The sequence below is a fragment of the Osmerus eperlanus genome, chromosome 21, assembly GCF_963692335.1.
Source record: "Osmerus eperlanus chromosome 21, fOsmEpe2.1, whole genome shotgun sequence".
Taxonomy (NCBI): domain Eukaryota; kingdom Metazoa; phylum Chordata; class Actinopteri; order Osmeriformes; family Osmeridae; genus Osmerus; species Osmerus eperlanus.
Window position 1 is genome coordinate 7094416 of NC_085038.1, and position 14772 is coordinate 7109187.

General features: G+C 45.1%; 1 protein-coding gene across 1 annotated transcript in view; it reads right to left on the reverse strand.

Moving 5' to 3' along the window:
* Positions 1–14772, reverse strand: part of gpc5a (glypican 5a) — a 70559-nt gene that overhangs the window by 25096 nt on the left and 30691 nt on the right. Inside the window, exon 7 of the mRNA XM_062447262.1 lies at positions 4732–4852. Within this exon, the coding sequence (XP_062303246.1) occupies positions 4732–4852 (121 nt within the window). The remainder of the gene's footprint in view (positions 1–4731; positions 4853–14772) is intronic.

A 14772-nucleotide genomic window follows, 5' to 3' on the forward strand; every position in this document is an offset into this window, starting at 1 on the left:
CCCTGGGTGGAGACCTCAAGGCACTTCCCAGGGCTTCTCAGGTGCCATCCCCAAACACTCTAAATCTGGCTTGGTGTAAAAAGGTAAGCACATATTTCCCCCTACCTTTTCTCCCTTTCTCACCTGGGACCTAGAAGTGGACCAGCAACTCACACTTAGCTAGACACTTCGGAACTGATATCTGAACCAACCAAATTTGGTTAGAAATAAGGTAGGAGACGGCAAGATCCTTCACATATTACGCTCACCCTCATTCAAGTGTTTCCAATGGCTCTGACACCAGCTGAGGGCAAATTCTGCCGAGAAGACAAGTCTCATAATCACATTACAGTCACCATCCTTTCCCCTGGAGCAGTGTGGCACACTGTCATTAAACAATGATGACAGAGATTAATTAACTATCTAAATGGCAGCTGCAGTGACGGGAAATCATACACACTTTTGCCCAAAAATAGTCACATTATCATGAGGTTTCAAAACACCATAAAATATGTGGAAGACGTTTAGATTGTGGGGTATAGTCCGAGCCCTCAGCATTAAAAGACGGACGCAAAAGTCGAGCATTTGCTGAAAAGCTTTACTGGTTTGACTCCTGTTGTGACTCAGGGAGCATACTGCCGCTTCTCACCGACATGGATGGCACATGGGGAAGTTCACTGGGAATGGATGTGACAGCTGGCAGTAAACTGTCACACGTCTCTGGTGTTTAGAGCATGAACGTAAAAGAAATTGTCACACGTGAGTTTCGAAAAAAGGCTCACCAAATATTTGCAGGGTGATACATTTTCTTGTGACACGACGAGCTGAAGGAAGACATCTTAAAGCCAGACAGTTGACAAGTCACCTGGAATTACTTGATATAATTTGTTTTGGGTTACTAATTCCTTCCCTTTGGAGATAAAGGACTGAACCAGGGAAGGAGACTAAGGTATGTCAGCACTGACATGAGGCAGCTTTGAACTTCCCTTTTTTTAGCACAAATCTCATCTCTGTCAAAGCTCACCATTATCAAAGGGCTTTCTCAATCAAAGGAATGGAAGAGTACATTGCCTGCCTTGGTGGTTATGTAACGCTGTCATTTGATATCCTCTTTCCTCTGAAAGAATGACACCTGAATGGCTGAATAAAGAAATGCCAGTTCACCGCATTCTAAAGTCTGTTACTGCAAACATCATGTTGAGTTTCCGTTTCACAAAGTGGTGACACCCGGAGAGAAAATCGCCTTAGATGCTATGAATCTGCTAATGCGCAGGGATTCTGACGGTGGTTCTTAGTTTTCTTCCCTGTAGCAGATTTGTATTAACCAGCATGTTTTAAAAGCTGGCGTAAGGTTAGGAATTTGTTTTGGCTGTCTAGTTCATGATGTTTAGACAATTTAGGAGACCGTTTAATGCTCAAGGGAGCCCCAAGAGTGGAATCTCCCGGTCTCAAAACATTAAATCTTTTGTCACTTATACAGAGAACATGTTGGAAAGTAGTTAAAGTTGTTTTTCACTGTGTTTCCTCTTGCATCTCCAAGGAGTTTGGGACACTTCAGCTTCACTTGCACATAACCATCATGAGGCTGAGAATCATTTTTCACAAGTTGTTTGGAATCAGTCTGACCTTCCTTTCCACCTTCGGCAAACAAGTCAGAAGTCAGATGTCAGATGTCTGGCTGCCGTAGACTTGTGTAAACACTCCCCCAGTTTACACAGCCCCAGGGAACATGGAATCTTGCATTTTGCTGATGAACCAAACAGTGGTGTAACCTAGTTTAAAGGTCTGCCTGTCTGCGTAGCAATGTGGAATGAGGGTGTTGTTGTTTATCTAACAGAATACGAGTTGACTGGAGTACATTGCGACTAGGCCCCCACGCCACCTTGAGGGCATGGCAGAGAGGGTGGACCCCAGGCAAAGTGCCAGGACCCGGGCAAGCCCTAAAGACACAGACTGACAAACTCTATGACTGGATCAAGAACACTGACAGGCTGTTTGTCTAAGCCTTGGGGGTGTTTGTTTGTCGGTGTGTGTGTCATATTGGTGATGCTGGCATATTAATGTTCGGTGTTTACAGCTTTATACATACAATCTGCCACTCAACAACTACAACAATTCTCAGGGTGAAGATTTCAAATAAAGATAGTTTTTCCATTATGTACAGAATAAAAATAGAAAAAACAATTTTCCATTAGTAAACAATTTTCTTACTGGAGAAGTTCTTGTCTTTTTACCATGGCTTTAAAAAGATGCACATTACAGTACTACCATCTGCAGGGTTTCAGTGCAGCACCACATGAACTCTAAAGATACTACTTATCATATTCTTGCTTTTCTCTCTTAATATTTTCCACAAATCATGTTAAGTTTTCTTAAATCATAATTCCGATCCTCCTGAACCTTACACAGAAGTAGGGTTGCGGAGACAACGGCACTGTCACAGCCTAACCTCTTAAAGTGATGTTGCACTAACACAAATAAAATGCTGGACATATTTCAATGTTAATTCCTTTGAACTAGGGGAAGAGTACTATGAATAATTCACAAACCAAACTGCTGTCCCACAGCACGTCAATGACTGGTAAATAATTCAAGCCACGGTGTGTGTGTGTGTGTGGGTGAGGGGCTGATTTCTACTGATTTTGATTGAGAGACACGGACCGGGCCTGCTTATGGATTTACCGGCCAGGAGTCTGGGGTGGGGAGCCTGCAAATAATTTATGGGACAGAGGCCACTGATGAGAGCGGTGATGAATTTATGCTTTTCAGGTCGCATGATGAATTTGTCAGTAGCTACGTGGCTCTGCTGTTCCTGGCAGCAATCCGAGTTTTGAATGGTAATGATGCTCTGTTGCTGTGGGATCTGAAAATGTGACTGTGCAAGAGGAACTGGGTCATGTCAAATCCAGGGAGCCACCAGGACAGATATTTGGAGTCGAGAGGAAATAAATAAGCTATCATGGTTGATGATAATGGTTTTTATCCCCGTGAGGTTTACAAGCCTTTGTTTTTCACATTGGAAGTTTTATGACTACATTTCCTTCTCCGTCTTTGCAACCTCGTTCTCTCCAAATAAACGCACGCACACACACACACACACACACATATGGAGATGAGGATGATCAGCTGTGCTCTAATGCTTGTGATGTGGATTCAGCAGTGTGTTCTGACACCTCCCAGATGGTGTGGATTAGGCAGGGGTGCCAACAGTGGGTCATCAGAGACGACCCTGCCTCCAGCCTGCCTGCTGGGAATCAGGAGGAGGAGACATGGAACCCACTACTGCTGCTCAGACACACTAATGCTAATGTCGCCAAACTCCACAGAGAATGGCTATTGGATGCTAGGCTACGCTAGCCCTGACTGTGACAGAGTGGCATGTCAGACGCTAAGAGATGCTAATGGACCCTGAATCTATATGGAACAGTGGGTGAATGAAGCAGAGGGGGCCTGACAGCCCCTTTAATCCTCACACTCCCATTCTCCAATCCTCTCTGTCTCTCCAGCACATACACTCCTCCTCCTCTCTATCTCTGAGACTCACACACCCACACACACCCACACACACACACACACACAACCTCTGTTCCAAAACCCCTCTGTTAACAAATTGTTCCTTTAGTAGCATCAATGTAATGTCCCCTTGATCAAAACTAGATCTATCATTTAGACACTCTCTCCACCCAAAGTCAGCCGTCACTGATAGAACTCCCCGGATAACTCAGACCGCACACAGGCATTCCTGACAGGGGTCTCTCTTTGTACCACTGTAATCCTAGTGATTACAGTGGATAAGGCTCTATGGTTATCTCCAGAACAAATGCTTTGACTCGGCCCCCTAAATGACTGTGATTCAGTCCAGGGGGGCTCCAGATCAGCCCTGCCCCAGCACGCGGCACAGCGAGCTGTGATGACGGGGGCCTCGAGGTGGTCTGAACATCCCATTTAACACGCCACTCATGTTCCACAAATGCATTGTGTGTGTGTGAGTGTGATTGTTTTTGGGCTCGACTGTAATTGGCGAAGGGAAAAAAAAGGAAATCCTTTGGACTCCTCACAGTGCAGCATCTAGTTTTCACCATATTCAGGTGTCCCAGACGAGACTGCAGGTTCTGCAGGGAATACTGTGATCCCATTAGCCTGGTTAACCTAATCATACAGAGGCCAGCGGAAAAGTACATGCAGTCTAGGCTGCAGGAAGGTGTGGACCTAAATTGGAGGTTGATGGTAAAACAACATTGATTTTAGCCAAAGGTCGAAACAGGGATTCATAAATGTGAACATACACACAGAAGTCGAGATGGATTTGTAACTGTGTATTTATTGATTTTTCTGTCCCACTGAGTGCTTTGTTGATGTTTCTTTGAGACCACAGACAACCATTACCCATTATTTACCAGCAAGATGAAAAAGGATGTAAGCTAATTAACTTTCAATAGAATGAATACTAAAGGTGAAAAACAATAAAGCCCTCGTTTGAGGTTTAGTTCTAAAGCTAAATGTAAGCTTCTTCTCTCGTAATTGAGCAAAGTGATGATTGTGCTTCAAAATAAGTTTTGCTCAAAAGCAAACACCTGAAACTTCAGCTTAATTAAACATTTGTCGTCTAATTTGCCCTGAAGCAGGAGAATGACAGGCACAGAAAGGTTGACGTGCGTTAGCATTTGCCTTTGACTGTGTCTGTTGTTAGGGTTTGACTGAATCCCCAATGAAGTCAGCGGTATGGGGATGAAATTAAATGTGGTGTCTCACCTGATTGATGTGCTTCAGTTTATCGATGATCTGATTTATCACAGGGTCCGCTCCCTTCACTTTGACTTCTGGATTCGCGGTCTGAGCTTTGATCCCATTGCCCACCACTCTCAGAGTATAACTGTGGATGTCAGACAGGGAAAAGACAGGAGAGTAAATTAGACTTACATAACTCACTAAACTCACAGCAGTTTGAAAACTTAAAGTTAGACAATTGTACTGAAGTGGTCTCTCACAACCATGGGATACACAAACTCTTTGAAAAGAAAAGACAGAAAACAGAACTGAAAAATGAGTTGAGGTGACTGAACTTGTAACAAAGCCAATGCAGTAAATGTTTACAATTGATTTAGTGTCAAACAGGAATGCTGTTGAATGTATTAGTCTAACCATGTAGTTTAACCATATCTGCACTCCAGGAAAAGGAGCAAATAACTTGACCCCAGAAATGGAGTCCATCATTCTGGACTGACCTCAATGACTTCATCCAGACCAATCCCAGAGCAGGCAACTCAGAATTGACCTCTATGCTTGAGTCATTTTCCTGGGTCCTCTACTGAATGATTAATATGAGAGTGGAAAGATTACATCTGCACCATCTGTGCCCAATTCCTCCCAATGAAAATGTGTCAGGAAACCCTATAAATGTGACTGCATGGTTTGTTGCCAGTAGATTCATTTTCCACAAGTTGTTGCATTTACTTTGTGGAAAGATCAATGCAGTGTTGTACAGCGATTGTTCAAACATATTCTCTGACACATGAGCATGATTATGTCAAAAGTTCTCTCTCCGATACACACACGCGCGCGCACACACTCTCTCTTTCTTCTCTCTCTCTATCCTCTATTCCCCCTCACCCAAAGGCTCTCTTTCATGCAGTCGGACATGTATTTCACAATGCCGGTGGGAGACAGAGTCAGAGAACATCGGAACACGCTCGCAGTAAAAACTCTCATGGGCTCTTCCACAGAGCCAGGAAATGTAAACCTGCTTCTTAAAGATGTTAGATGGTGACAGGCATTCATCATATGGAAGCATTCATCATGCATCGTTCCCGGTGACTAAAAAACAAGTAATCGAGCCTCATCAAAAATAGGAGGAATCAAACCAATTTAAGACTGTCTCTCTGTAGAGCAGCATGTGCCTATATCTAGCAATCCACTTCCCAAGCAGAGGCCTAGTTTGCGTCTCATCTTTCACAGAGACAGCCTGAGATTGAAATTTTCAATCATTTTCTTTTTTCTTTTCTTTTTTTCCCCCAATCGCTGTTTCAATTCATTTTTTCTTGCCCTTTCACCCCTTTCTTTTCTGTCATTTTGTTTCTCTCTCCTCTCTTCTGTCAGTTCTGCTGAAAAGGATTCATTGACTTCTGTCACCTCATTGTACCTCCGCTGACTTAGAGCAAAGTGGAATCAAGTCATCAGAATAATATAACCATTCGGAAACAAAGGTTCAGGTCCTGAAGGTATGCTATAAAAAGAACGCCATTTACTAAGCATAATGACTTGCTCGCATAAGATGGGAACAGGGAATAAGCAGGTTAATTGTGAAGGGTAAACTGTAGTCTAGGGCAAATAATATCATAATACCTCTTTGATGGGTCATCACCGTCTATGAATGCTACAGCGAGGACTAAGGACTTGGCTCTTACATCATGATTATTGTTCAGGTGCAGTATTCTGAGGGTAAACGTTCTCCTTCTACCCTCTTTCCCCTCACAACATCTTCTTAAACAATCCCAAACAGAGCCAAAGTGCTTTAAAGTGCCCAAAACTGTTTGTAAATGCAAGTCAGTAAGGATGAAAGCAGACATTCAACTACAAATCTCCAAGACAGTATTTAGGTAAGCGGCTGAAAAGTCCCATGTAAGATCATCCAACAAATCTCAGTTCAAAGTATTTAGAAAACCCTACTTGACAAACCCAAGGCATTTGTTAAAAGTACCTTTGCCGTACTGTATGTGGCAAGATAAGAAGCGATAATCAAACACCTCATGCCAATCATCAAGAAATGTATGTATTTTACATATATTTACACACAGCCTGTGGAAAACACAAAATGAAACCATTAAGTCTTTGACAAGCTTGGATTTAAAATTGTAAATTATACTGTCCTCCCATTAAATGTGATTGGGTCATTCAGAGAGAAAGGAAGCAAATCCAAAGCCCAGACAGCTGTTCCACAACCAAGATTGGTCTCCACTGTAATCACGTCATCAGACTGCTGTTAGGTAGGCCTACCCCTTCATGGGACTCTTGGCAGTTGAATGCATTCAACTGGAGAGCTGTGTCAGTTCCAATGAATAGAATCTGTTGCCTGCAATCACATGAAGTGGTTTGTCATGCTTTGCTCATGCAATTCTTTTTGGGGTATAAAAAAAAAAAAAAGTGATATGCTACAAAAATATGAAACTCCACAGGGCTCCCAAGCATGCAGACATCTACTGAGAGCCATTCTAGCATACCAGACCATATGAATTTACCAACATACAAGGTAAGGTGACGTCAAAGAGCTCTTCCAACGAATCGTTAAACTATGCAGGATTATTTCAGATGGAACAAATGCCAAAACATAAGAAGAGAAATAAAAGGAGAAAAGTTGCCTCTGTACATTATTTAACATGGGATTAAAGTGATGAGGATTTAAATTGTGTGCATGTGGATCAACTGAGCAACCATGCGTCTCATCCCCCTTCTGGTGACGTGGGGGATAAAACAGATGAAGTCAATAGTGCTATTGGCAGAGATTTTTCTCCACACATTCCTGCTGCCTTTTTCGTTCCAATTACTGGGAATCTGCGAGCCTTGAAGTGGTATTGACCTGTGCCAGGGCAAGGCGAGGGCACTAGCTTTTCTCGAGCCAGGCAGTAGTTTCTTGGGGGGGGGGGGGAGTAAAATAGTCTGACACCTGGCGAGTTATTAACTAGTTGCCTATTTTGATTGATTATCAGGTAAGGGGTGGCACACAGGGGTTATGTGTCACTTTTAGATATAAGCATCTGTTAACGACTCAGCCTGGAAGTGTACCGTAAATGCAGCCTGTCATGCACCCTCAGGAGAGAGCACAAGACTATACTGAAAGGTACAATATTCCACTTTCTCTTTGTGTCATAGCTGCATGTTGTTTTAGAAGCATCTGTTCTTCTAGAAGACATGGACAGCTTCATGCAGGGTTCAGAAAATTCCAAAGCAGTAGAAATGTCATCTTTATGTAGGTGTGCCAGCTTTAAAACTAAATCTTTGAAATGTCATCCATATATAGGTGTACCAGCTTTCAAACTAGTTTTAACGTGCAAAGATGCAGATTAAAACCCATCTAAGGAGCTATCAAACAGCAATTGCAACTTTTCTGAAAGTAAAAGTTCCAATATAGATATGCAATTTATTTTTCCATGTACTGCAACACTGCACAGTTATTTCCTTCTCTAGAATTCTCTTTAGGGAAATTCAACTAAGAACAGTATTGCAGTAGAACCAAAAGTGCAAAAGTCTCCCACTTTATTTCTCAAAACCGGTTTCAATCCAAGGCGGATTATCAACATGATCAAGCCACTAACCGTAACCCCGCTCCTCGGTGACACACAATGTAAGAAGATTAGCGGATCTCTATCTGATTTGACCAGACTTCTCAAGCAGACGTAAATAAGAAAACATTTAGGGGAGAGAGAGGGGGGAGCGGATTGAGGAAGCGAGAGAACGATTATGAATTCATGAGCGCTTCTGTAAACAAGAGTAAGCAAATCAACAAGCCCACAGCGGCCGAATCCCAGATGTACTCAGCCTATCAAATGGAGTGGCGTGCAGGCGGGATGCTGGTGCAAAATAAACACTTCAGCGGCTGATTGGATGGTACACTTGCAATCGCAGTGCTTTGTAGGCATGGCGATCTGGCTGCCACGGGCCTAGAGGGCCTCAGTAGGGACAAACAGATGATAATGAGGCAGAGGCAGACATGTTCCCTGCCACAAAACTACATGTTCTATTTGTCATTTCAATTGCAGTCACCCTATCTGCATCTGTAACCTTTAATTGATACAAATACCCCCCCACCGGCCCAACCCCGAACACACGTTTTTAATTGCTTAACTTTTTCACATCAAAGCTCACCAGTGGTGTGGCCGCACTGCAATGTGTGTCCATACCCGGAAATATAGCTTCAACAACAAGCCCTTCAAGAAACCCCTTTGAAAGAAGTAAATGATCTAAGCCTTTCCCCTCTCTGACATATATGCGCTGTTTCATGCGGTGGAGGAAACCACAACTTGTTCCTTCTCTCTCAGTTAAGGAATTGTTTGATTAAGGTCCACAGGGAAACATGTGTGTGTGTGTTTGTGTGTGCGTATCACTGATGGCTCTGCAAGAGAAGGCAGAAAGCTGTTGTCTGGAGCTCTTAGGGTGGACGTAGGCTTGACTGGTTGTGACAGTGTTCAGCAGGCAGTGGAGCAGGGTTCGAATTACGGGGAGGGGGGGGGTTTGACCCCCCTAATTAAGACTTGGACCCCCCAAAAGAGTTAAAAACCACAGGTCGGGGGGGGGGGGGTAGATACATTTATATATCATTCTTACCTGTAATCGTAACCCCCCGATTGTCATTGTATATTTCGCACAGTTTACAGGTGGTTTAGGAAACACCTTTGACAACCATGTCCCACCACCATGCTGTGGCCACCTCGAGGTCACAGATCACTGAAGTGACAAGCACTGTGCAGTGTAGCACACACCACAGGCCAGAGGAAAGGTAAAGAGATTCATTAAAATGTATTTTCAGCTCAACAGTGTTGGGATTGTGGACGGCAAACACATTCTGGCTTTTCAGTGAATTAGTATTTGCATGTCCATATGGAATACAGCCCAGCAACCATCTTTGAGGCAAAACCCACAGGTTATTCAAAGCAGGTCGTTTAACTCCAAGCAAATATGCCAATATGGTGGCACTCTCCTTGTAGCTCACGACGTCGCGTAGTGGTGAGGTGCACGAGAGAGAGAACGACGAATCACTTGGGAAGGGTTATCGTCCATGTTCCGTAGGTGACTACATATCTCCAAAACATCCCGGAGATATCCAGTTCACCAGGGGTTGAGTGCCACAAGTCGGCCTCAAATAGCAGGCTGCATTTGCTGCTGTATTGATTCCAAGTCAATTTTACGGTCCTGCGATCACAGGGCTTTGGTCCCCCCCTCCTCCTCTGGTTCCTATCTGTGTTTGTGTTTCCACGTGGTGTCTCAACACCGTCAGACCGGAGTGCTGAGAGGACACAGTGCTTCCCAAGTGCAGGTGAGGGACTTTTCAGAAGGCATGCTGCACATCATATCCTACTGTGTGCTCGCAGACGGAGCAGATGCTGAGAACCAGAAGCTGGTTACGCGACAGAAGCTAAATGCTTCCCCTGTTGATGTCTGACAGTAAACTAGTCCTTTTCATTCGATTTTTTTGCCCGTTGAAAGGTTTCAGATTGCACAAAAATGATTACCGTCCATCCTACTGGAAAAGGAATCGACATGGATGTGAGCCTTTGTTAAATTGCTCAATTTCACAAAAGATTGTCTTGAGTTTTTCCACTCGCTGTTCGACTAAAAGTATCTATTACGCAATGCAAATGATGTCACACCCATATCATATTGTATCCTGTAATTCACTAATGTCAGGCAGATTTATTGAGTGTCCAACATTCTTTTGGCCAGAATTTCAGGCCCTGTAGCAGTTAATCTGCCCAGCCCTACACAACCCCCTTAACTCGCGTCGGCAATGTAGACTGACAGTTGGCCAGTTATGAAGCCCTGCAGCCTCCTCCTCCCCTCCCCCTCGGCAGACGTGATTCATGCTCTGCGTCTTGATTTAGTGGCTCCTTCATGTTGCTCCGGGCCCACAGCGGAGGGGCCATCTCCCCAGGAGGGACTCGGAGGCCACAGGCCTGTTAGAGTGCTCTGACGTCCTCTGTGGATCCCCAACTGGGGATGAGCTCGGCTCAAACACATGCACACTCACTCACGCATATGCCTACACACATACACATACATAACCAAACACGCGCCATACTTCTAAGCCAAGCGGACACTTCAGGATTTTAGAACCGGGTAATGAGTTCTGATCAGGATGCCAACTCACATTTTAGTGAAGACAAAATGTACTTTCAGCGTGGTATCCAGACACACAACGGCAGGGGCGTGAGGGAGATCAACATCGACAAGAATGCTGCCTCGCTTGTGTGTTCATTACTTTGACTCCACACAACACGCTGACAGCACCTTATATTTGCAGAGCGGTCGATTTTGAGTCCATATTTGAATCCAGTTTGAAATTAAACCAGAAATCACCAGGACATGACTGCAGAGATGATTTGGTCATTCAGTGGATGCTTGCAATAAATTGTAAATCTACTGTATCTACTCAAGCTACTACTGTAGCTTTACACTAAACCTTGTTCACTCAGGGATACCCACTCAAGACAAATCCACTACTCGCCAGGTTGGCTGAGGTTGGGCAGGGTTCAAGGAAGGGAACAAATAATGAACACAAACAAACCTCCCAATAAGACACACGCATGCACATTCAAACTGTCCAGACGCGGAACGTGTTTCTGTGTGTGTTTCTGTGTGTGTTTCTGTGTGTTTTTCTGTGTGTGTTTCTGTGTGTGTGGTCTAGTGTGTGAGCTAAGAGGCGGTGACAGGACTGTGTACATGGCCCCACAGTCAGGACACCCATGGGACTTGGAAGGAGAGTGAGAGGCTGCTATGACAGAGAGAAGCACTAATCCCTGTCGGTGGCCAAGGTCACGGTCAACTCCTGTGGAACTGTCCAGGAGTTAGACTGCACCCCCCACACACCTTACACGATTAGGCCAATGGAACATCAGTTAAAGCAGTCAAATGAAGGGTGCGGACAACAAATAGTTTCTCGATTCTCGCCATGTTCCTCCGTTTAGGTCATAACTCTGCTGGTTACTCCTCTATCTGCATTACCCAGTTCAACCCAATTTCGGTTTTATGGGACGAGCGCAGGGGCTTTCAGAAATAGCCGGAAGAATCACTGTGCTACCACTGCCTTATCGGCTTCAGTAAATTACTGGAGGATCAGATACGGCTGCCAGCTCGCTCAGCTCCACTCCAGAAAACTCAGAGTAAGTGTCAAGACAAGGCAGGAGGAAACAAAGAGGAGCCCTAGGGAGGGCGACGGCATCCACCCCCCCCCTTTGTTTAAAGGTCATCCCATGTTATCCAACGCTCATCTTCAATCACTGCAGATCGCCGCCTTTTTAGAGCTCTCCGGCAGAGAAGGGGGGGGGGGGGGGGCGGGACGACGACAAGGGCCCTGTCAATCATTTATTTAATTGTGCTGCTGAGACTCGGTTGGGGTGTACAGGTCTGGATGGGGGATAGGGAAATGTGCGGAGGATCAAACTCAGCCCTTCTTTTGCATCCCCACGTGCATCGGCGCTCCTGAAGATCGCTTGGGTCGGCTCGTTTCCGGGGGCTGGTATATATATCGCTGTGAGGAAGTAAGCTCTTTCCATTCGAGAGCCAGGCGTGTTTCTCACACAAGAGAAAAAGTGCGCACACAGGCACAAAATAGTGTGAGTGCGGATCACAGCGAGGAGGCGCAACGGAGGGGGAGCCAACCCTGACATATCAAACAGCTGAGCGTGATGGATCGGCCCTGATCTGGGATCAGGTTTCCCCTCCAGCCAGCGTCACACCTCCCGCTGGCAGCTGCGGCCCTGCTGCAGGACGGCCAGTCAAGACGCTCTGTGCCTCGGCCCTCTTACCCAGCGCGCCTCGCAGGAGGCGGCACGCGGCAGATGGCGAACGCCGGCGCCGATCGAGCATGTCATCGTGGCGGGCCCGAGCTGAAGGTGACATACGACGTCACCGGGCGCAGGTGCATTCTGGGTAGCTCGATTATGGGAGTGAGTGAGTTTTTTTTTTTCTCCTTCCATTTCTGGCAGGAGGGGTTCAAGGTTGTGGACTAAATAAGGGATGTTACCCCCGAACATACACACACACACCAACACCACACACACCCCACGCCAACCACTCCCCCCCAGTCCCTTCTTCCCCTCTCACCATTAAGGTAAATAAGAGGCTCCTGGAGAGCCAATCAGCACGGCCGGGTGAGCAGAGATGCATGTTTGTGCTGCCGTCGTCCCAGAACTCAGGTCGTTTATCTTGGCTGTCAGGTAAAGGGCACACTCCGAGAAGGTGAAACTTTCATTTTTTTTAATAAGGGCCTTGTGCCGTTTCCATAGAAACAGCGAGACAACATTTACCACTACGATGATGAGCGGCTTAGGCTGGGAGCATCCCAGGCTGCGGCGCGTCAAAGTGTGTTGCATCGTCCCAGAAAAATCAAGAGCTGTTTAAATACACTCACGGAAGCCTCCGGACTCGACCCCTTCTGCAGAGGTAGCGGAGTAATGAGCAAGGTTTAACACCTGGCTTTTAACTCAGGAAGTGGGTTGTTGACATTCCTTAAGACTGCCGGATTCAAAGTCGTGTAGCAGCCAACATGTACAATAACTTTGTTATGGGTAATTGAACTCAGATCGGAGAAAAAAATGTGTAACCTAAAAAACAAACTGGTATTGTACAGTGTGTCAAGACATTTACAGCGTTTGAAATAGAAGGCTTGTTCACTGTCTGCGACTGTATGAGCTGAATACATAATGGAGCATGCTTTAGAGCAGTGAAGTTCACGGTTTTCTGGAACCGTCTAAATGCCACCCATGTATCCATGGGTTCACACGAGAAAAACTAACAACTGAGAATTCCAATGAAATGTTCATGTTTACTGTATTTCTCACTCTCAGGCTCAATATAGGTTTTATTTAACAAATGAGTCACCATTTGTATACAGTGCAATATTTGCTTCCAGAAGAGGCGTTAATAGGCAGATAAACACAGACCTACTTGTTGCTGTCATTTCTGGTTTCATTTCTTGTCATTTCTCTCTCGACTTATCTGTGTTCCTCCCGGCCTTCATTTAGCCTTCGTAAAGGAAAAATATTCTCCTTTTGAAAGGAGTCTTTCATTCTCCAATCAAACTTTTCAGAGCAAAAAAAAAGAATCTATTTGGAACTCAAATCAAAGTAGTTACAGTAAATCAAACCCAGTAAAATAACAAAGCTTAAAGTGCTGTTGAAGAGGACCAAGGGACTGGGAAGATCACTAATACTAACACTGTAGACGGTTCTATCACCTTTAGTACCTGCTTTTTTAGTGTCTGTTTGACACTATTGTTATGAGTAGAAGACACTGTATGTTTGTCTACCTGTGTGTATGTGTGTGTGTGTGTGTGTGTGTGTGTGTGTGTGTGTGTGTGCGCGGGGGTGTGTGTGTGTGTGTGTGTGTGCGTGTGTGTGTGTATACAAAAATACCTGTGTGTGTGTTTTCATATGGTGGTCATGAGGAGGTGAAGCAGACAGGAGGATGAATCATGGAGAGAGCGATGAATAGAGGGAGGGTGGGGAGGATTTCAGATTTAGCTCACGCTACGCGGCACCAGCGGGTGTTTGTTCTTATGAATCTCTCACTGTAACAATGAATTGTTAAACTTCCTTTGGTCGCTGTCTGACCCTTCTTAGCTGCAGAATCCAACATCTCTCCTGGAGAGAGAATCTGCCCTAACCCTAATGTGTTGGTCAAGGCGTTTTCACTGGATGTGCTAGAACACCAAAGGCACTTTGTTTCCAGTCTCCAGACATCACTTTACCACAAGTAAAGTTGACTACATCCTCTGGGAGATACAGGACCTCCTCAATTCCCTCACAAATGATTGTGTGTGTGTGTGTGTGATTCAAGATGCTAGGACCCGTCATCTTAGTCAAGATAGGGTGACTTATGATGATTATTAGAAACATTTGGAGTCAACAGACAGCGTGAACAAGACACACAAACACACAATTCCCAAACATATGCACACGCAAACCCAGACACCCACCCACCCAGCAGGCTGTTCCCTCCAGCCTTGTGAACTCTGTATGTGAGAGCGTGCTCCTGTTCAACCTTCAGTAAACCAGGGTACACATCCCTGTGCTGATCGATTCT